The 19,743-nt window shown below is 42.8% G+C and overlaps 1 protein-coding gene across 2 annotated transcripts in view; it reads right to left on the bottom strand.

Annotated features, from left to right (window-relative positions):
- LOC136847074 (uncharacterized) overlaps positions 1 to 19,743 on the bottom strand; it is a 121,454-nt gene that overhangs the window by 79,427 nt on the left and 22,284 nt on the right. For both annotated transcript variants that reach the window (XM_067118349.1, XM_067118350.1), the window contains exon 3: positions 11,243 to 11,394. In XM_067118349.1, the coding sequence (XP_066974450.1) occupies positions 11,243 to 11,394 (152 nt within the window). The remainder of the gene's footprint in view (positions 1 to 11,242; positions 11,395 to 19,743) is intronic.

Below are 19,743 nucleotides of genomic sequence, written 5' to 3'. Positions count from 1 at the left end.
GATTGAGTAACCATGCAAAATGACAAACTTTTTAAGTAATTTGTATTTTTCCTAACTATACAAACCTGAGATCCTTTACAACAGGAATTACTTTCAGTGCAGCTGGAAATGGCCGTTTAACTTTAAACACGGTGATGAAGTATGTAGTTAACTACCGACTATGAGTGGGAGTCCCGCCCATTCAGTTGGTATACACCCACTTTGCTTTTTGGGCCAAGAAGCAGAATGAGGGGTGGTTGAGGTGAGCATATAACTTGTAAAGGACCTCAGGTTTGTATAGTTAGAAAAAAATATAAATTACTTAAAAAATCTGTTCTTTGTTCCAACACAAAAGGCGGTCTGTTTCGGGGTTTGTTTCCAACCAATATAAAAACCGTTGCTGAACATTCGAAAATCGTCAAAAATCATAAGAAAACCTTACTTTAATGCTCTGGCATTGAAAACGGTAAACTGCATTATTATTGAGTTTTACATCAAAAAACCTTCAAATTATGATTATTCTGCCATTTTGGCCATATTTTTTCCTCGGACCTGGGACTCCTTCCTAAGCCAGGAAATAATTTCTGATGAATATATTTGAAAAGTAACCTCGGAAAGGAACCGGAAACCGGGGACTGCCTGTATACAAACGTTGCTGTTTCCAGTAGGAAGACTTTCTTCTTGGAGGGAGTATTCTGAGTAAGCTTCTGAACTGACTGGAGTTTTCCTCACCTGGGACTCCTTCCTGGTCATGTAAGAGTAAAGGAAGGAGACCAGCCTCTGACGTGTTGAACAGAAGTGTGAATGTTGATGTTTGTATAATACAGTGTTAATATGTGAAAATAGAATACAGTATATATAATGTAGGCTAGGCTACCGTATATGATATACCAAAGTGTAGGCTAGACCTTGTTTGTTATTCAATTTCTCTTTATACTGAATTATCATGTCAATCTGCACTGAACCTGCAGAATTAGCTGACACTAATAATTACTATACCTTATATGTATAGAGTATACTGTGTAGTGTAGGCCAGGCTACCATATATGTATAGATGGTACTGATTACCCTAGTGTAGACTAGACCACATTTGAGTTATGATTTTTTCAACAAACGACGGGTTTTTTGGAACCTAACCCCATTGTATGTAGGGAAATATATAATATATATATATATACAGATGCAACAGAAGAATTCTGTGGAAAGCGGATCAAATAAGGAATAGGTAGACCAGTGCTTGAGGAAGCATTCTTTATTGAATAGTACCGTTTAACCTATAAAAGCAAGAGTCAAGAGTCGGTTTACGATGGGGGTTCCAATTTTATGCCGCATTGTAAACCGAAAATCGTCGTAAACGAAAAAATCGTCAAAAATCATCAAAAATCCTAAGAAAACCTTACTTTAATGCTTTGGGTGCATTGAAAACGATGTAAACTGCATTTTTATTGAGTTTTTCTGCAAAAAAGCCTCCAAATTTTGATTATTCTGGTGTTTTGGAGCCATATTTCTTCTGTTGGATCGGCGTACGATGCGTCATAACCCCGGAACATGCATCATAAACCGGGAAACAATTTCTGATGAATATATTTGAAAAGCGTTGTAACCTCGGAACGTCATAAGCCGGGGACTGCCTGTACAAAGATAGTTTACAGAGGATAGACACAGAATTAAAAACAGAGCAACCCGACTGACTGTTCATTATTACAGAGTGATGGTTTTTCTCTGATGGAATATAATGTTTCAGTTGTGGTTAGCTCCACATCACTAGACCGACTGGCAAACAGAGAAAATAATCTATAATCAGAGGATGGTCATGCTGATGGGAATGCTCACGAATGGCACTAAGTACCTGTTTGTTAAATGGCCTGTTTGTTCTAATTGATCAGCCTTGGTGTTCAAAGGCATGGACCCGAAACTGGAGCTTCAGGTGTGCGGTCTTCCAAGGAGACCTGCATCACCCCCAGGTGCTTTACCAGTATTGTGGGTCACCCCCACAGGCTGGTGTAGGCTACTCTATCACTGACAAACGTCCATGACACCAATAAGGAGAGAGTGAGTGCACAACATGCAAGCACCATCTCACCCCCTGCAAGTACTCTCCCGAGTACGTGGCCAGGATCCGACAATGGTGCAGCCAACTTGCGAGTCTGCGCACCTGGAGAAGCTTTCAACAAGTTCCCCATACAATCTTCTTCACGTGCAAGGGGCCAAGGCTTCGAAGAAGACTGGGGAACATCTTGAACACATCCCACGCTCCCTGAATCAGCCCTCACCCGCATTCGCCCATACGAGCCACTCACCTGGGGATAGCATCTGCGCACGTTTGTGTGAACAGCCCTCTCTACCCATTCCTGTACAGGAACAGTGTCGAACCGATATTGGAATTCGAGAATTCGTTGTCTTCTCCTTCATCTTCGTTGTGCTGTGATCTCCTCCCCTACTTCTTCCAAAGCTACCAAGCAGGGGAAGAAGAAGGGTGCATTTCCCAACCGTAGAAGTCTCATAGGGCTTCTGAAGGCCAACTTTCTTCATGGAGAAGGCTACGGAATCGCTACATGGTCTCTTGCTAATGGTACTACCAGTACTGCAACTCTCGATTTGTCTATCTGGCATGGGAGCAACGGTTGCCTGGGGTTCCATGGTCCCCTGTGCAACAGTACTAGCTCTGGGAATCCTTCCCAGTCTGGTAAGGGTTCCCAGTCTATGGACTCAGACCCTATCAAGCAGAGAGAGTGAGTTCAGAGCGTGTGGTTCTCACTCAACTCCTGCCCGATCCCATACACTTCTGCACTGGAACGGTGCAACAGTCCCGGATTGGTGACGTTGGCCTACTGGTCCGCTCACCTAGGAAGACAAGAAGATTCCCTGTCCAATCTTCTTCTCCTGTAGAGACCTGCTTTTAGGAAGACTGTAGCATGTCTTCGGGATGGCCCCTGTCCACGCTCACATGAATGGGAGTGTGCTCCCTGACCTGTATATACACAGTTATACTCCGAACTTACGCAAGGTTAGGTTCCAGAACCCCTTGCGCAGGGTGAATTTTCGTGTAAGTTTGGCAAGGTCTCTAAAAATGCAAATAAATGCTTATTTCTAAAGTTTAAACACTAAATATGATCCTAATCATGCTCCCAAATTATTGAGTTAACTTTTAAATGAAATTAAAGTTACTGTAATTTCATTTAAAAGTTAGCTTAATACATTACCCTTAAAAAAGAGAAATAAATGGTTGACATAAAAACAGAGTTGGAAGAGAATTTCTCTCTCTCTCTCTCTCCCCTTCCAACCGATCTATTTTTAGAATCGTCTCAACCTCTTTTTAACAACTTCTTTGTTCTGCATCTCTCTCTTTGTTCTGAAATGCTTTTTTCATGAACAAACAGTGTTTTATATTTTGGCTAATACAACTCTTAGTTATTGTGTCTCTATGTTTTAGAACATATTTGCAACACTAGCGCATTTACACTTCGTAGACGATACAGGTCAAATTACATCAATTTAAACTATCTACTGTACAGGTAAAGACGTACAGAGAATTAACAAGTTGTAAAAATGTGTGAGTGCTAACTATGAGAGAGAGAGAGAGAGAGAGAGAGAGAGAGAGAGAGAGAGAGAGAGAGAGAGAGAGAGAGAGAGAGAGAGATATCGTCCTCACTTGAAATATCAAGTTATATTATTTATGAATTATTATGGAGAGAGAGAGAGAGAGAGAGAGAGAGAGAGAGAGAGAGAGAGAGAGAGAGAGAGAGAGAGAGAGAGAGAGAGAGAGAGAGAGAGTTAAGATATCAAAAGATGGAAATTCAGTATTAAACTAACTATTAATGAAATTAAAGTTACTGTATTTTCATTTAAAAGTTAGCTTAATACACTACCCTTAAAAAAAGAAATAAATGGTGTGACTCTCTCCCCATTCCACCGATCTATTTTTAGAAGTCATCTCAACCTCATTTTTAAAAACTTCTTTATTCTGTCACTTTCTCTTAGTTCTGAATTGCTCTATGTCTCTATGTTTTAGAATGGCGCATTTACAGTTTGTAAACGGTACAGGTAAAATTAGATCAATTGAAAATTATCTACTGTACAGTTAAAGACATACAGAGAAACAGTGCTGTAATCGTGGCAAAACTTTGAACAGAGAGAGAGGTTGGCTAACTTTGAGAGAGAGAGAGAGAGAGAGAGAGAGAGAGAGAGAGAGAGAGAGATAACAGATTGTTGTCCTTACTTAAGAGAGTGAAATTTTATGAATTATTACGGACACAGAGAGAGAGAGAGAGAGAGAGAGAGAGAGAGAGAGAGAGAGAGAGAGAGAGAGAGAGAGAGAGAGAGAGAGAGAGAGAGAGAATTACAAGAAAAATTTGACCACGGATTAGCAACACTCGCCTTCTTGTCATGTTAAATGACATGTCTGACAGCTTTTGCCTTGACCTCCTTCTTACAAAAGATGAGGGAAGAATTTGTTTGTTCAAAATAATAGGAATTTTGTAATTACAGTTTTATTATTATTATTATTATTATTATTATTTGAAGGGAGTAGACCCTCTTTTAAACAGGTCTTATTAAAAATGATGGCTGTATTATGCGAATTTATCTTATATAGTGTCTTTTCTATCCTCCTTATGATTCGCTTTTCAGGCTCAGCGATGTTAGTCAGTAACTGGCCGCTATTCATGTTGGAAAAGGACAGTGTGCGGAATATTGGAAGTCTTTTATTAAAATATCCAATCAGAAATCGTTCGTCTGGGTTCATGTTCTATTGTAGGTACCGTCGACGTGTTTCGACCAGTTCGTTGGTCATCCTCTGGACGTGGTTGCAGAAGGTCTGAAGAAACGAGGTGCTCGGGTTGGTATTTATACGGGGGGTCTTGATCGGTGCTGAATTATGATTGGCTGCCTGGGGCATGTACCCTCGGCGGAGCCTTCTCATCCAAGTCGAAGTTCTGTTTTCGTCTTGCGTGCAGCGGCATTGTAGTGCTGAGGATGAAGAGAAGAATTTTGATCCTCGGATGCGAATTTGATTTGCTCAAATGACGCTATGGGGATCGCTCGGTGCATGTCTCCTGGCTGCTGTGGGAGGAGAAAGGTTTCTTGTGTAATGTTGAGTGTTGGTTTCTCCTTCCCAATGTGCAATGCTTCCAAGAGGCGAGGCGGCGGTGGTCGGTAATTTGGTCAATTATTTCGATGTTCGTGATTACAGTATGTCTTTTCTTGCTATTCTCTGGTTATGGACGGTCCTGGCATGATTAAAGATAGCCCCCTCTTGGGCGTGGCAGGAAATCCTTTTGGAGAAACGCATGGTGGTCATACCGATGTAAGAACTGAGGCATCCTCGGACAGGGCATGAGTACCGGTATACCACGTTGGTTTTCTCCAAGGGGTCCTGCTGAGGGGGAGCTGGGTTGTTGCGCATAATCAGGCTGCTCGTCTTTCTGCTCTTGTAATAAATAACCAGATGTATATTTTTGTTGGAGTCAACAGGGCTGACATTATTCTCGATGATGTTTTTGAGGGCGCGTTCGCCTTCTTTATATTTATGGTGAAATTGTCCTTTGTAGAAGAGCTCTATGCGTTCAGGGGCATCGGGCGAGGTTCTGACGGTACCATCTATCGATGTTCGCCTTGATAGATTCTTCTATATCCCGGTTTGGGTGTCCATTGTCGACGAGGGTTTGGGCTACATGTTCTATTTCTCCGTGGGTGTCGTTCCAGGAGGAGCAGTGTGAGAGGCCCTCCTGGCGTAGGCGCTGATGGTGGAGCGCTTATACCTCTCGGGGCACTCGCCGCCCCGTTCATACACATGCCCAGGTTCGTGTGTTTTGTGTAGACCCTCGTGAGAGAAAGAGGCCTCTCTGTTCCACAAGGACGTCAAGGAAGGGAGGCAGCGGTTTTGGCTCTGCTCGATCGTGAAACTGAGGCAGCTATGGTTGTGGAATGCACGCCTCAGGTTTCGATCTCCTCTTGCGAATTGGCGCTGACGAAGGTGTCGTCGATGTAGCGCACGTACATCCTTGGTTGGAGTATATCTTGAATACCCTTTGCTCCACAGTGCCCATATAGAAATTGGCGAAGAGGACTCATGGGGAGAACCCATCGCCACCCCGTCGATCTGGGTACAACGTATGGCCAGGATGGTTGGAGAAATGGGCCTTTTTGGTGCAGATTTCCAGGAGGGCGCGGAGGGCATGCTCAAGGATGTTCAGGGATGGGGTGGTGGGGTCCCTATACACACGGTCCAAGATCATTTGGATGGTCTCATCGACGGGGGACGTTGGTAAGAGGACTCCACATCCATCGAAGCAATACAGCCTCCAGGGGGCGCGGCTCTTAAGGCCTCCAGGAACTCTGCTGACGACTTCAGACTGTTCTGAGCAGCCACAGTCTATAAATTATACGAGACATATTCCAGTTTATTCTGTGGTTATGGTTATTTATGTGGTTAAAAATAGCTGAGCTCTGTTGTCCGTACCTAACTGAATGTTTATGCTGTATTAACCCTTAAACGCTGAGCCTCTATTTACAAAAGTGTCTGCCGTATGCTGGCGGCATTCGGGAGTTAGCACTGAAGCGGAAAAAAAGTTTTTTTCAAAAAATCACAGCACGCTCAGTTTTTAAGATTAAGGGTTCATTTTTGGCTCCTTTTTTGTCATTGCCTGAAGTTTAGTATGCAACCATCAGAAATGAAAAAAAATATTATTACCATAACTATATAAAATATTGGAATATATGTGCAAAAAAAATGTCATATATAATTGTATACAAATTGCGCTGTGAGCAAAATGGTTAAAGCTAATGTTATTTTTTTTTCGTTGTATTGTACACTAAATTGCGATGATTTTGGTATATAACAAATTGTAAAACGATCAAAGCAACACAGAGAAAATATTATCACAAAATGATGCATGAATCCGTAACGAGCGGGCGTAAAAAAAAAGTTTTTTTCAAAAATTCACCATAAATCGAAATATTGTGCTAGAGACTTCCCGTTTGTTGCAAAATGAAGGTAATTGGTTGAATATTACTAGACTGTAAGTGTTTTAGCTTACAATCGCAGTTTTCGACCATTTCGGTCGAGTTAAAGTTGACTGAAGGTAGAATTTTTTCTATTTATATTAATTTATATGAAAATATTTCAAAACTGATAAAAGCTAAAACCATGAGTTATTTTTTATTGTATTCTACATGAAATTGCACACATTTTCATATATAAAACTTTATGTAATGCCTAATAGAAAACGGTGCGAAAATTATGACAAGGTGACTAAAGAAATTCTGAGATTTTCAGCCGAGTTACTGTACACGGAGGCAAGGAAAAAGTTTTTTCAAAAATTCACCATAAATCGAAATATTGTGCTAGAGACTTCCCGTTTGTTGCAAAATGAAGGTAAATGATCGAATGTTACTAGAATGTAAGAGGTTTAGCTTACAATTGCATTTTTCGACCATTTCGGTTGAGTCAAAGTTGACCGTAGGTTTAAATTTTAGCACTTATCGTGATTTATATGAAAATATTTCAAAACTGATAAAAGCTACAACCATGAGTTATTTTTTGTTGTATTCTACATGAAATTGCACACATTTTCATGTATAACACTTTATGTAACGCCTCATAGAAAATGGTGCGAAAATTACAAGGTGACTAAAGAAATTCTGAGATTTTCAGCAGCGTTACCGTGCGAGGAGGTAAGGAAAAAGTTTTTTTCAAAAATTCACCATAAATCGAAATATTGTGCTAGAGACTTCCCGTTTGTTGCAAAATGAAGGTAAATGATTGAATGTTACTACAACATAAAAGATTTAGCTTACAATTGCATTTTTCGACCATTTCGGTCGAGTCAAAGTTGACTGTAGGTTTAAATTTTGGCACATCGTGATTTATATGAAAATATTTCAAAACTGATAAAAGCTACAACCATGAGTTATTTTTTATTGTTTTCTACATGAAATTGCGCACATTTTCATATATAAAACTATATGTAACGCCTAATAGAAAACTGTGCAAAAATTACGACAGTGAATAAAGAATTTCTGAGATTGTAAGAGCCTGACGTCGTCTCTTCCAAAGACGTGTGTGTTTGTTGTCCATCGGAGTGGCGAGACGTTTGGCGTCTTCACAAACAGAAACATACACACAGTCTGATACAGAAGATTCGTTGGAACATTATGAGTACATGATTAGAATGCTTGCATGGCAATGCAAGTAGTGGTGATTGTACACACATCAAGACAACAATGGTTAGGGAGAAACAGATGGAAATATTGTATAGTTGAAATCGCGTTCCTTTAGAGAAAGAAAACCAGATGCTCTTGTTGTCTTGTCCACTCCGATGGACGACGAACACACGAACACACACGTGTTTGGAAGAGACGGCGTCAGGCTCTTACAAGATTTTCAGCAGAGTTAGCTCGGACATAAGGAAAAGGTTTTTTTAAAAAATTCACCATAAATCGAAATATTGTGCTAGAGACTTCTGTTTGTTGCAAAATGAAGGTAAATGATTGAATATTACTAGAATGTAAAAGATTTAGCTTACAATTGCGTTTTTCGACCATTTCGGTCGAGTCAAAGTTGACAGAAGGTTGAAATTTTGGCACTTATCGTGATTTACATGAAAATATGTCAAAATTGATAAAAGCTACAACCATGAGTTATTTTTTGTTGTATTCTACATGAAATTGCACACATTTTCATATAAAAAACTTTATGTAACTCCTAACAGAAAACAGTGCAAAAATTACGACAAAATGACTAAAGAATTTCTGAGATTTTCAGCAGAGTTAGGGTGGATGTAAGGGGAAAGTTTTTCAAAAATTCACCATAAATCGAAATATTGTGCTAGAGACTTCTCGTTAGTTGCAAAATGAAGGTAAATGATTGAATATTACTAGAATGTAAGAGTTTTAGCTTACAATTACATTTTTCGACCATTTTGGTCGAGTCAAAGTCGACCAAAGGTTGAAATTTTGGCACTTATTGTGATTTATATGAAAAGATGTCAAAATTGATAAAAGCTACAACCATGAGTTATTTTTTGTTGTATTCTACATGAAATTGCACACATTTTAATATATAAAACTTTATGTAAAGGCTAATAGAAAATGGTGCAAAAATTACGACAAAGTGACTAAAGAATTTCTGAGATTTTCAGCAGAGTTAGCTGATGCTTTCTTTTGGGATAAGAAAGAAATTCGCGCAAGCGCAGCTGGGTCATGCTTGTAAACAAAACAACAGCGTGATCCGTGAACTCCCAGCATCCCTCAAGGCGCGATTTAGAATTTTTCACAAACGAGGCCTATCAGTATTTTTCCGCGAATATTTAAAAAAACTTTTTGTAGTCGACGTATTTTACATCCACTTGGCACCAGACAGACAATTTTTGTCGATGTAAAATACGTCCAGTCGGCGTTTAAGGGTTAATCTTTGGGGGAGTGATTTGCCTGTGAAGCCGACATAAGGTTGGTCACAAATGAGGCAAGGGATTTCGTAAACTTGTGTCTTTGGGGACTGGTTTTAGTTGGACGTTAATCAGGGATTTGGCTAAGGTATTTGGGTAGGTAATGGCTGACCAATGGATCTTCTGGTATAAATACTGCTTTTCTGTAACTTTTTCTCAGTCACTATTTGCCTGAGTAGAGAGAAAGTTTGGTCTCTGAAATATAGTCTTTATTTTCGACATTTTGGCATTTCTATGGGCTCCCTTATATTTGATGGAATTCTGTTTTAACAGAAAATATTTCAGTCATATATATTTATATTCTAATATATATATATATATATATATACATATATATATATATATATATATATAAATGCAAATTTTAAGTAAAAATTTAAATCAAGGAGAGCACATTTCTACTCATTTGATGATACTGTAAATTTCAGGGCATATTTCTTATATGACAAAATATTTTTGTGCAATGATTAGCCTTCTAACTGTCATAGTTTCATAGTTATTACATAATAAAAAAAAAAAATTTTTTTTTCGTTTTCTCAAAACTTAGTTTTTTTCAAAAATAAATGCTTATAACTCCAAGAAAACTGAACCAAATTAGATGAAACTCATTTTTACAGTGTTTATAACTATATAATCTTGCTTTTGGAAACATGGGAAATTAATTTTTGAGTGAAACTTTGTTTTTTGCATACTGTTTTTAAAAAGTTTTAAAATCTTTTTATCAAATGCAAAAAAAAAAAAAAAAATTAACTTAGAAATCAAATTTCTAAATTTCCCATACTGAAATGTTTCATTATTAGTTGAGGAATAAGTGGTAAAAATTTGAAGCAAATCCCTTCAATCAAGAGATAGTTATAAGCACTTACTTTATAATGGGGCCTTATGGGGTCAGTGCTCCCCTTAAGCTCATTGCCTTAGCAACGATAAAACCAGTTTGACACATCATCAGCTAATAAAAGCCATAGGGTTACTTATATCAGTATGAACCACTATATCAGAACACTGAAAGTGTAAACTTAAGGTAAACAAGGAGTTGTATTTGCATATAACACGTTATAATCATATACAGTAAACTTTAATTCTGTACAACGAAGTTCTCACGATTTGCGGACTCACGTATTTTTGATTGGGAACGTATCTATCCATTATTCAAATGCGGAAAATTTGCCCATTCGCGGTTTTTTTCACTGAGAAATATTCACTAATTACTGTATTTTCATACCATTTTCATGACTAAATGCACTTTTTTTGATAAAACTATTAAAATACTCAGGTATAAGCATTTTTAGAGGGTTTTTCTTGTTTAAATTATCAAAATAGGCAGTTCTAAGTGTTTTTAGAGGGGTTTTAAGTATTCGCGGATTTTAGATATTCACGGGGGGTTGCAGTATGCATCGCCCGCGAATACAGGGGGTTTACTGCATCAGCAATATCAGCAATATGCTAAAATGTAAACAAAGTCAAACGGCAGGCAGAGAGGAGAAGAGAGCACGTCCTTCCTTGCCAACGGCCAAAAGCAAAGTGGGTGTATACTGACTGGGTGGGCGGGACTCCCACCCGTAGTGGGTAGTTAATTACATATGTCATCATCTTGTTTAAAGTTAAATGGCCATTTCCAGCTGCGCTGAAAGTAATTCCTATTATAACGGACTGGTGGTTTGTACATTGTGTAAGAACATATTTCAAGTCCTTTAGACGAAGAGAACAGGTCGAAAATTGAGTTACAAGGTTTGACACAAACAGATGCAGAAGTCGAGTTAAATAAAAGCATGTAAAAAAGTAAAAAAAGGCAAAGACACATACTAAACTTTGCTTACCTTCCTTGCTTTCTCAATGGACAAGGCCTTGCTCTTCATGCCTTCTGAAACACCATAACCAATGTCTTCATGGTAAACTCCATCTTTCAACTGAACACGTACCCTAGCACTAATTCCCACATAATAACGACTATTGTAGTGGTCCACAAAATCTGCAACATACCAGCCAGTTACTAACTCAGATATTATTATCAAAAACTGGTTTAACAAAACAACAAAGCCACACTCTAGATTTCCGTATGGTTCTTGTTAAGGATTTGTTCTTAATTCTTCCATGAAAAGACGACATTTTGCACTAGGTAGATGAGACCAAATGGAATGGGTAAAAGATAGCAAACCTTGGAAACATCAAGTAAAATAAAAACGGAGAAAAGAGAAATTTCAAAAAAGATCAATGAAATCATAAATTTTAAAAGTAATTTGTATATTTCCTCTATACAAACCTCAGGTCCTTTAAATTGGAATTACTTTCAGCAGGAGCTGGAACACGGCCGTTTAACTTTAAACAAGGTGATGTACGTAGTTAACCACCGACTATGTGTGGCAGTCCTGCCCACCCAGTTGGTATGCACTCACTTTGCCTTTTGTCCCAGGAAGCAGAATGAGGGGGTGGCTGAGGTAGGCATTCAGAGTATAGTTAGGAAAAATACAAATTACTTCAAAACTTTGTGATTTGTTCCTACTCGATATACAAACCATCGGTCCTTTACATTAGGAAGACTTACGTCTTGGAGGGAGGATTCTGAGTGAGCTTCTGAACTGACTGGGGTTTGCCTCACCTGGGACTCCTTCCTGGTCATGTTAAGGGCAAAGGAAGGAGACCAGCCTCTGACAAACTGAACAGAAGTGTGAATGACTGTGTGTTCAATTGTCAGACTTCGGGACCCTTTAAAATAACATGTGAGTAACAACATTGCTTCGAAAAAGGCTTGGATGAACCCAGAGCGTCAGCGACAATAAAAGTAGGATAACTAATGGGTTTGTTTTATTGTTAGCCCCTCTCTCTCCTTGTTAGAGAGAGGGGAGGACTTGCATCTATAAATCTAAGTAAGATTATAGACAGGGTACTCAATTATGTAGGCTTACCTGCATGACCCGCCCGAACAGCAAGTGATATACGGCATATCAACTGTCTCTGCGAGAGAAGAAACAAACAAGGGAGAAGGGCGGGAGCCAGTCAACCCCCACATATTCTCTCTTTGCCACTGAACACCTTAGGCAAGATGCAAACTGTCCCAATGGGATCTGGGCAAGCTACACAACTTGTTGAGCAGCTGCCACAGGGGTCAGGGAAAAGGAGTCCCATGACCTGTAGGCAACGTCCTGAAGGTAGAAAGATACGAGAGTGGACAGCCTACGCCACTTTCTGCCTTAATACCTGGGTTCTTCTGGAGTGCGAGGGACGGACCAATGTCCCTATCCTCATGAGGTACTTGGAGCAAACCCACAGCCACATGCTGGCTGAGGAGAATGCTCGTTTGATAGCCTCATGAGGCTTGACAGAAAATGTGTATGAGCACTACTTCTTAGTCGAAAAAGTACTAAAGAAGTCATCAACACTCAGGCTTGAGATGTCAAGTCCTCTTGGAGATAGTACCGAGACACTCTAACTGGAAACAGTGGTATCTTGCTTGAGTACTACTAACCAGCTTGAGATGGGACTGAATGACTCGAAAGTCTTGTTACGAGTTCTAGGACAAACTCAAGCGTGACAGAGCCGCATCTCCTCGAGTGCCATAGTCTGGCTGGAGACCTAGGCCTCCACAGACAAGAAGACAAAGCAAGAGACCTCCTTCCCAGATGAGCTTACCTGTGGGTTGCATCACCTGTCTGGGACCCTGGCACCATTCCCATGCAAGAACATGCTGGGGATGAGGTCGCGTTTGAGCACTGGGCCTTCACTCTCTCATAAGTCGGGCCCCCTTCACTCTCTCGTAAGTCGAGCCCCCTTCACTCTCTCGTAAGTCAGACCCTGGTCCAAAGGCCAGGGACCTACCTTACTGGAGTCACGAAGTCCATGGGACTCCGTGCAGTGCAGAAGAACCTTAACCTGCCCAAGGAAAAGATCCCCAAGGCAGGGATTGGTGACATGGGGGCCTTACAGAACCCCCTGTACCTCTGGCGACACTGGTGTCCGGAAGAACCGTTGCCTGAATATCCTGTGGCACGGTTCCATGGAACCTGTAGAATAGCAACCACTGATACACGGAGATCCGAGGACTCCCGTGCACTGGTATGATTATCGTAGGGAGTTTCCCAAGGTTGGGAAAGTCACTGGAGAAGAGGGCCATATCCCTGTCAACTGACACTGGTGATGAGCTTGATTGCCGTTACATTCCGAAGCCCCAGGACGTATCTAGCTAACAGCTTCCTGAGTCTGCAGCTGCCCACTCGTATACTTGCATCGTCAACCTGTAGAGTTGGAGGAAAACCTGCTCCCACCCTTTTTGTTGAGAGAAGTTACTCTTGCGGTGAAGAGGGTACTGACGCTCATCCGTACCGCAGAGCAGCTTACCACAATTTTGAGTCCCTGGAAAAGCCAATAAAGCTGTCCTGAGTTTCAAAAATTGGTGTGGAGATGCTTGCCATTCTGGTTCCACTCACCTGAAGGAAGCAAGTCTTCCAAGTGTATGACTCTTCCCTCAGTTGATGTACCTGTGAACAGGGGCATGATGGGAAGGGGTGTGTGCAGAGACACTCCAACAAAGCTCCTGTCATCTAGTCAGTAGGCTAGATCTCAATTCATTTCTTTCCCGAAGGAATGGAAAGGAATAAAGAGTCCCTTATTGGAGACAAGAACCCTTGTATTTTCCACTGAAGGGAACAATGTAAAACTGTTCCTGAGGACCTGGTTCTCCAAGGGTGACAGGTGAACGAGGACAGCTGTTACTGTTGAGCTGAATTCTTCACTGAAACTGCTGATATGGGACTGAGATTGAAACACAAGCATGATAGGTCACTAAGTGTTCTGCCCAAGACTACCAAGTCCCAGAAGTAGAGAAGTTGTCTTCTGTTCCCCTAAGAAGACCCACCAAGTAGAGAAGTCAGTCTCCCGTTCCCTAAAGAAGACTGGTATGTATTCGAAAATATGTATCTCAAAGGGTACTGAGGATACCATCTTCAGCAATGTCTGAGCCTTACAATGAGCCTCAGTCTTCTCTGAGGCCAAAGCCTCCTTGAGAGAAGACTGAAGAGGGTATTTCCTCGGCATCTCTGATTGCTTGAACCCTCAAGTCGGAAGCGTTTGGTTGGGAACCTGGCTGAGTGCTTGAAAAAGTACTGGTAGGAGGTGAAGCAGCACCCAAATGCTTTGACACCTCTCATACTGTGCCTGAACCAGACTGGAGAGCGGACTCTCCAGTACAGATCTGTGAACTTGAGGTTTGGCGAAACCTGAGTACCCGAAGATGAAGCTCCCAAATCACACCGAAGACGATCCACGGGAGCCTCCTATACCCGAGAGTCCAAAGAAGACTCTCGGAAAGGCAGGCACAGCACCAGTCTCGGAAGAAGACTTCCCAGAACCGGTTCTGAGTATGCAAATCTTGGAGACTCGAGCACTCAGGCTCCCAAGTCACAATACCTCAGCGAGGTTTGTGATATCATCCCTCAGTCCGGAGACCGGGGCAAGCCAACGAGAGATCCCTTCCTTCCCTTTACGAGTCTGAAGAAAAAGGTGAGGAGGCAGCAGCAGACGAAGACGATGATACAACTACTCTTCCTCAACTTCCTCTTCCTAGATATCTTCAAGAAGGTGAGGAACAGCTGATCTTCCCTACAAACCTACAGGCTGTCATCTGATGGCCAGGTAGGAAATAGCCCTACCTCCAGACTGGCACAGTCTCCTGACGACGGAGTCCTCTCCAGGGGTGATTGAACCTAAGGAGGCAGCAACCTTGTATACTGCGAAGGACCACATATCCAGCCAGAAGACTGTCTGGAGAGTTGTCATAGAGGTGGCCTCCAGATTTGCTGCTTCTTGCTGCGAGAGGGAGATCCCTTCTGCAGTAAGCTGCTGCAGTGAAAGACCCGGATCTAGACGAACCAGGTCCGGGTCAACCTGCAGGCGTGTAGAAGCGCTTCTGCTGAGACAGAGGAGGGGGAAAAAGCTTCTCCGAACAGTTCGATCAGAGTGATTTCTCCTGCCCAAAGACCAGGGTATTTCCTTGATTGAGTACCCTTTCAGAAAAGGTGGAACATGGCAACTCCATCGAAGCCTTTGGTTCATAATTTGGATCCCAATAAGATTCGAAGCAGTGACAGAAGAGGCCATGGTCCCTTCCTCGAGATCATTGTGCTGATGAATCGGCACGATGACCTATGCAAAGGTCCTCTGTATCTCGGGGGTGTCCGCATCCTGGAGAAGAGGACCCTCGAGCCCTTCCAGGGTGCAGTCCTCCTGATCTACTCTTCCTGCCAGAGGGAGAACCTCAGCAGACCTGAGATCCTTCCTCGACTACTTGAGTGTATGACCGAGTCAGTCTAAGAACCGAACCCGGGGCGTAGGCCTTCGTAGTAGGACTTTGAAAAGAACCAGTCTCGTCAGTCACTCCTGTCTGGCTTACGGCTCCTGGTAAAAAACCCCAGGAAGTTGAAGGGACAGGTGAGGGGGATCAAGCACTCCTACCTGTCCTGCTAGACAAACCAGCAGGAAAGGCAGGTAGTGGGTGGTCACCAACCCGTGGTGGTGATAGTGGCATGGGTCTAGGAGAGTGCTTATGCCTTGGCAAAGCACTGTCTTGAGGAGAACGGAGAGGTTCATTCGAGCATACCCGAGCACTTGGAGCAGCAAGCAGGGCACATCACACGAATGCGATCAGGGGCTGGCCGGAGTCGTGTATTTGGGCATTGGCTGCCATTAACTTGTGCCATCCTCACGACATGCCCCAGTCTTTTTTGAGGCCGAAACCTCCCAAGAAGAAGACAGTACGGGGGACCTCCTCTCTGCCTCTCCGAGTGCTTGGACCCTTGCGTTCAAAACCCCGGGCTGGGAACCCAGCCAAGCACTAGAAGTAGCGCTGGGAGGAAAAACCGAGACGCCTGCATGTGTAAGCGCTTTCTCTCGACCTGTGCCTGAACCAGACCGGGGAGCAGACTCACCAGTACTGGCTTGGTGTGACTCGGCTTGGCTGAGCACCTGATGCTCCCGAATCTCATGCAGAACGATCAACGGGAGAGGTCTCCTTCCGAGAGTCTGAAGAAACTCGGGAAGAGACAGGCACAATACCAGTCTTAAAATGCAGACTTCTTTGAGTTTTGTAATGGAGCACAGACAGGGGACTGCGTGCCTGAGGCTCTGAAAAGCAAGATGAACGGTGGGGTTTGCATAATCAGTTCCATGCATTCCAAGGTTGGGAAGAGCTGACGATAGATCCCACTTCTCCCCTGTTACTCGCCCATCCAGAAGTCCGAGGCATGACTTCTTGGGGATTGAGGAGCCTTCTTCTTCCTCAGCTGGCGAACCTCAGAAGAAGAAGGGGAGGAGGCAGCAGACGACGAAGTCGAAGACGAAGATGATGATCGACACCTTCCAATTCCTCTTCCTTGATTTCTTCTTCAACATCATCTTCAGGATGGCAGTCAGGTCTCCCACCCAGGAGGGAGCCAGCAGAAACTGCAGCCGGGGCAGCTAGGGCAACAGGAGTAGCAGGAGCAGCCCTGGTGGCAGGAACACCAGCAAGAGCAGCCTGGGCGACAGCAGCAGCAGCCTGTGTGACAGGAACAGCAGGAGAGGACTGGGTGGCAGGAACAGCAGGAACACCAGGAGCAACCAGGACAGCTGGGGCAGGAAGCACAGCAGGAGTGGCTCGGGGCTGAGCACCAGGCCTGAGCTGATCAGCTTCCTAGTCTTGGAACCCCGAAGAAAATTGAGTACTCAGCTTGGCTGCCAAGTCTCGGAGTTCTGGAGAACTCCAAGCACACCTGGTGGTCGGTGGTAGTGCCCGGCTGAAGTCAGGAGTTCAAAAAACATTTACTGCTTAGTTGCTATATCAGTTCGAAGAACCCCGAGCACCTGGTCCGAGCCAAGCAGCTTCTGAAGAAACCGGAGTACTAGGATCGAGCTACCGAGTCGCGTATAGAACGATCGTCGGTTGCTCCCTCGAACTGAGTGTCTGAAGAAACACAGGTGGAGGTGGATACCAGTCTAGGAAATATTTCCCAGAACTAGTATAGGTGACACAGGTAAACTCTTCAACTTGTATCTGAGGAGACCGTGCACCTAGTGATCCCATAAAGCAGGGCCTTGGAGAGACCGCAACACAATTCCCAAGTCAGGTGATGAAGGAGAGCACCAAGAGCAAGAAGGCGAAGACAATGATGACTAAATGATTCTCTTCTTCAACTAAGTTCCAGTTAGGAATGGTAGTCGGTAAAAGAGTTGTCCCAGCTCTTGCTATGGGTCTGAGTTCCAAAGTCCGGCCGGCTAATGAAAAATTAGAGGAATTTATTTCTGGTGATAGAAATTCATTTCTCGCTATAATGTGGTTCAGATTCCACAATAAGCTATAGGTCCCATTGCTAGGTAACCAACTGGTTCTTAGCCATGTAAAATAAGTCTAATCCTTCGGGCCAGCCCTAGGAGAGCTGTTAATCAGCTCAATGGTCTGGTAAAACTAATATATACTTTTTTTTTCTACTGCAAAACCATCGCTGTCCTGGGACCCCTACACCATCTCTGCCAGAGAATGTGAAGGAGGAGCGCACACACATTCTGGAATGTCTCTCTCTCTCTCTCTCTCTCAGTCGAACCACAAGTTCCAGAGAACCCATGCAACAGCTGCTTCATGCCCATAGACGAGTCAAAAAAGAGCAATCGGCAACATACAGGACAATACTGCAAGTACTGCCAGAGAGAACCCTTACTCCCAGGCACTCTAACTCTACAACATCTGAGAAGACAAAAGCATAAAACAAAGTCAAAGAAATTTTCAGAATAAATTTCCTTCAAAAGATGAAAGAATAAAATTCTCCGAGAGAATAAAATTCTCTCTGAGAGAATGTACGCATAGAGCTAAACATGTAAGCGAGGTGAAAATGAAGTTTTCACAATAAAACATGATATTTTAATGATAAAATAAAGTTTGTTAATACTTACCTGGCAGATATATATATAGCTGTATTTCTCTGAATCCGACAGAATTTCAAAAACTCACGGCACACGCAGTGTGGCCAGGTGGTTAGTACTCATTCCCGCCGCTGGGAGGCGGGTATCGGGAACCATTTCCATTTTCTACTCAGATTTTCTAGTGCCACTGTCTCCTGAGGGGAGGTGGGTGGGCACTATGATTATATATATCTGCCAGGTAAGTATGAACAAACTTTATTTTATCATTAAAATATCATTTTGTTCATGAGACTTACCTGTCAGATATATATATAGCTGAATCCCACCATTGGAGGTGGGAAGAGACAGAATAGGATTTAGGAAACAAATAAATGTAGGCGATTGACGCCTTGGTTCCTTACCTGTTAGCATAGCTGACTTCCAGGTTACTGTCACCCAAGCCTGCTTCTGCTTTACTAGAGTCTCCAGCAAGGTAGTGACCTATATAGCTGGTGAGTTCTAGATGATCTGTCCACGGGGGCGTGACCACAATGGGACTAGATCATACGACCATACTGAGAGGGCAAAAGGAGCAACGACCAACCACCTGACCGAGCCTATCTAAATCATTGAACCTAACATAGGCTAAGACTGGGACGTCCACCTCAATGGCCACCCAACAACCAAAAACACAAAAGCAAGATTAAAAAATACTTCCTAACCTTTAAAGGATAGGATGAGTATTGCTCTCTTCCCCCAACATTGTGTCTGCGAAACGTATGGTCCCAGCGAAGAGCAGTTTTCAAATGTCGTCTTCACATCCCGCAAGTAATGCGGTTTAACACTGAATTACTTCGCCAGAAGGTGGTACCCAGAAGATTGTTAAGGGACATGTTCTTCTGGAAAGCCATGGAAGTCGCAATGGCTCTCACTTCATGAGCCTTGACTTTCAGAAGTCTCATGTCGCTGTCTTGGCAGGTAGAATGAGCCTCTCTGATTGTGCTTCTTAAAAAGAATGCCAGAGCATTCTTGGACATTGGGAAGTCAGGTCTTCTAACCGAACACCACAGATTGTCCGATGGGCCTCGACTTTCTTTTGTCCTGGCCAAGTAGAATTTGAGAGCCCTGACAGGGCACAGGACTCTCTCTGACTCTTGCCCAGAATCCCTGTCAAACCTTTGATCTCAAAAGTCTTGGGCCAAGGGTTTGAAGGATTTTCGTTCCTGGCTAAGGAACATAGGACTTAGGGAGCATACAGCATTGGGCCCCTAAAGCCAATGTGCTTGCTGATGACTTGAACTTCACTAACTCTCTTTGCCGTCGCCAGAGCAGTTAGGAAAATAGCCTCCTTGTCACATTCTTGAGGATGCTGAAGACAGAGGCTCAAAAGTATTTGACATTAGAAACTTCAGGACAACATCCAGGTTCCAAGGAGGCGTCCTGGGTTGAGGAACCT

The sequence above is a fragment of the Macrobrachium rosenbergii genome, chromosome 16 (genome assembly GCF_040412425.1).
Source record: "Macrobrachium rosenbergii isolate ZJJX-2024 chromosome 16, ASM4041242v1, whole genome shotgun sequence".
Taxonomy (NCBI): Eukaryota; Metazoa; Arthropoda; class Malacostraca; order Decapoda; family Palaemonidae; genus Macrobrachium; species Macrobrachium rosenbergii.
This window is presented reverse-complemented; position numbering and strand designations above follow the sequence as displayed.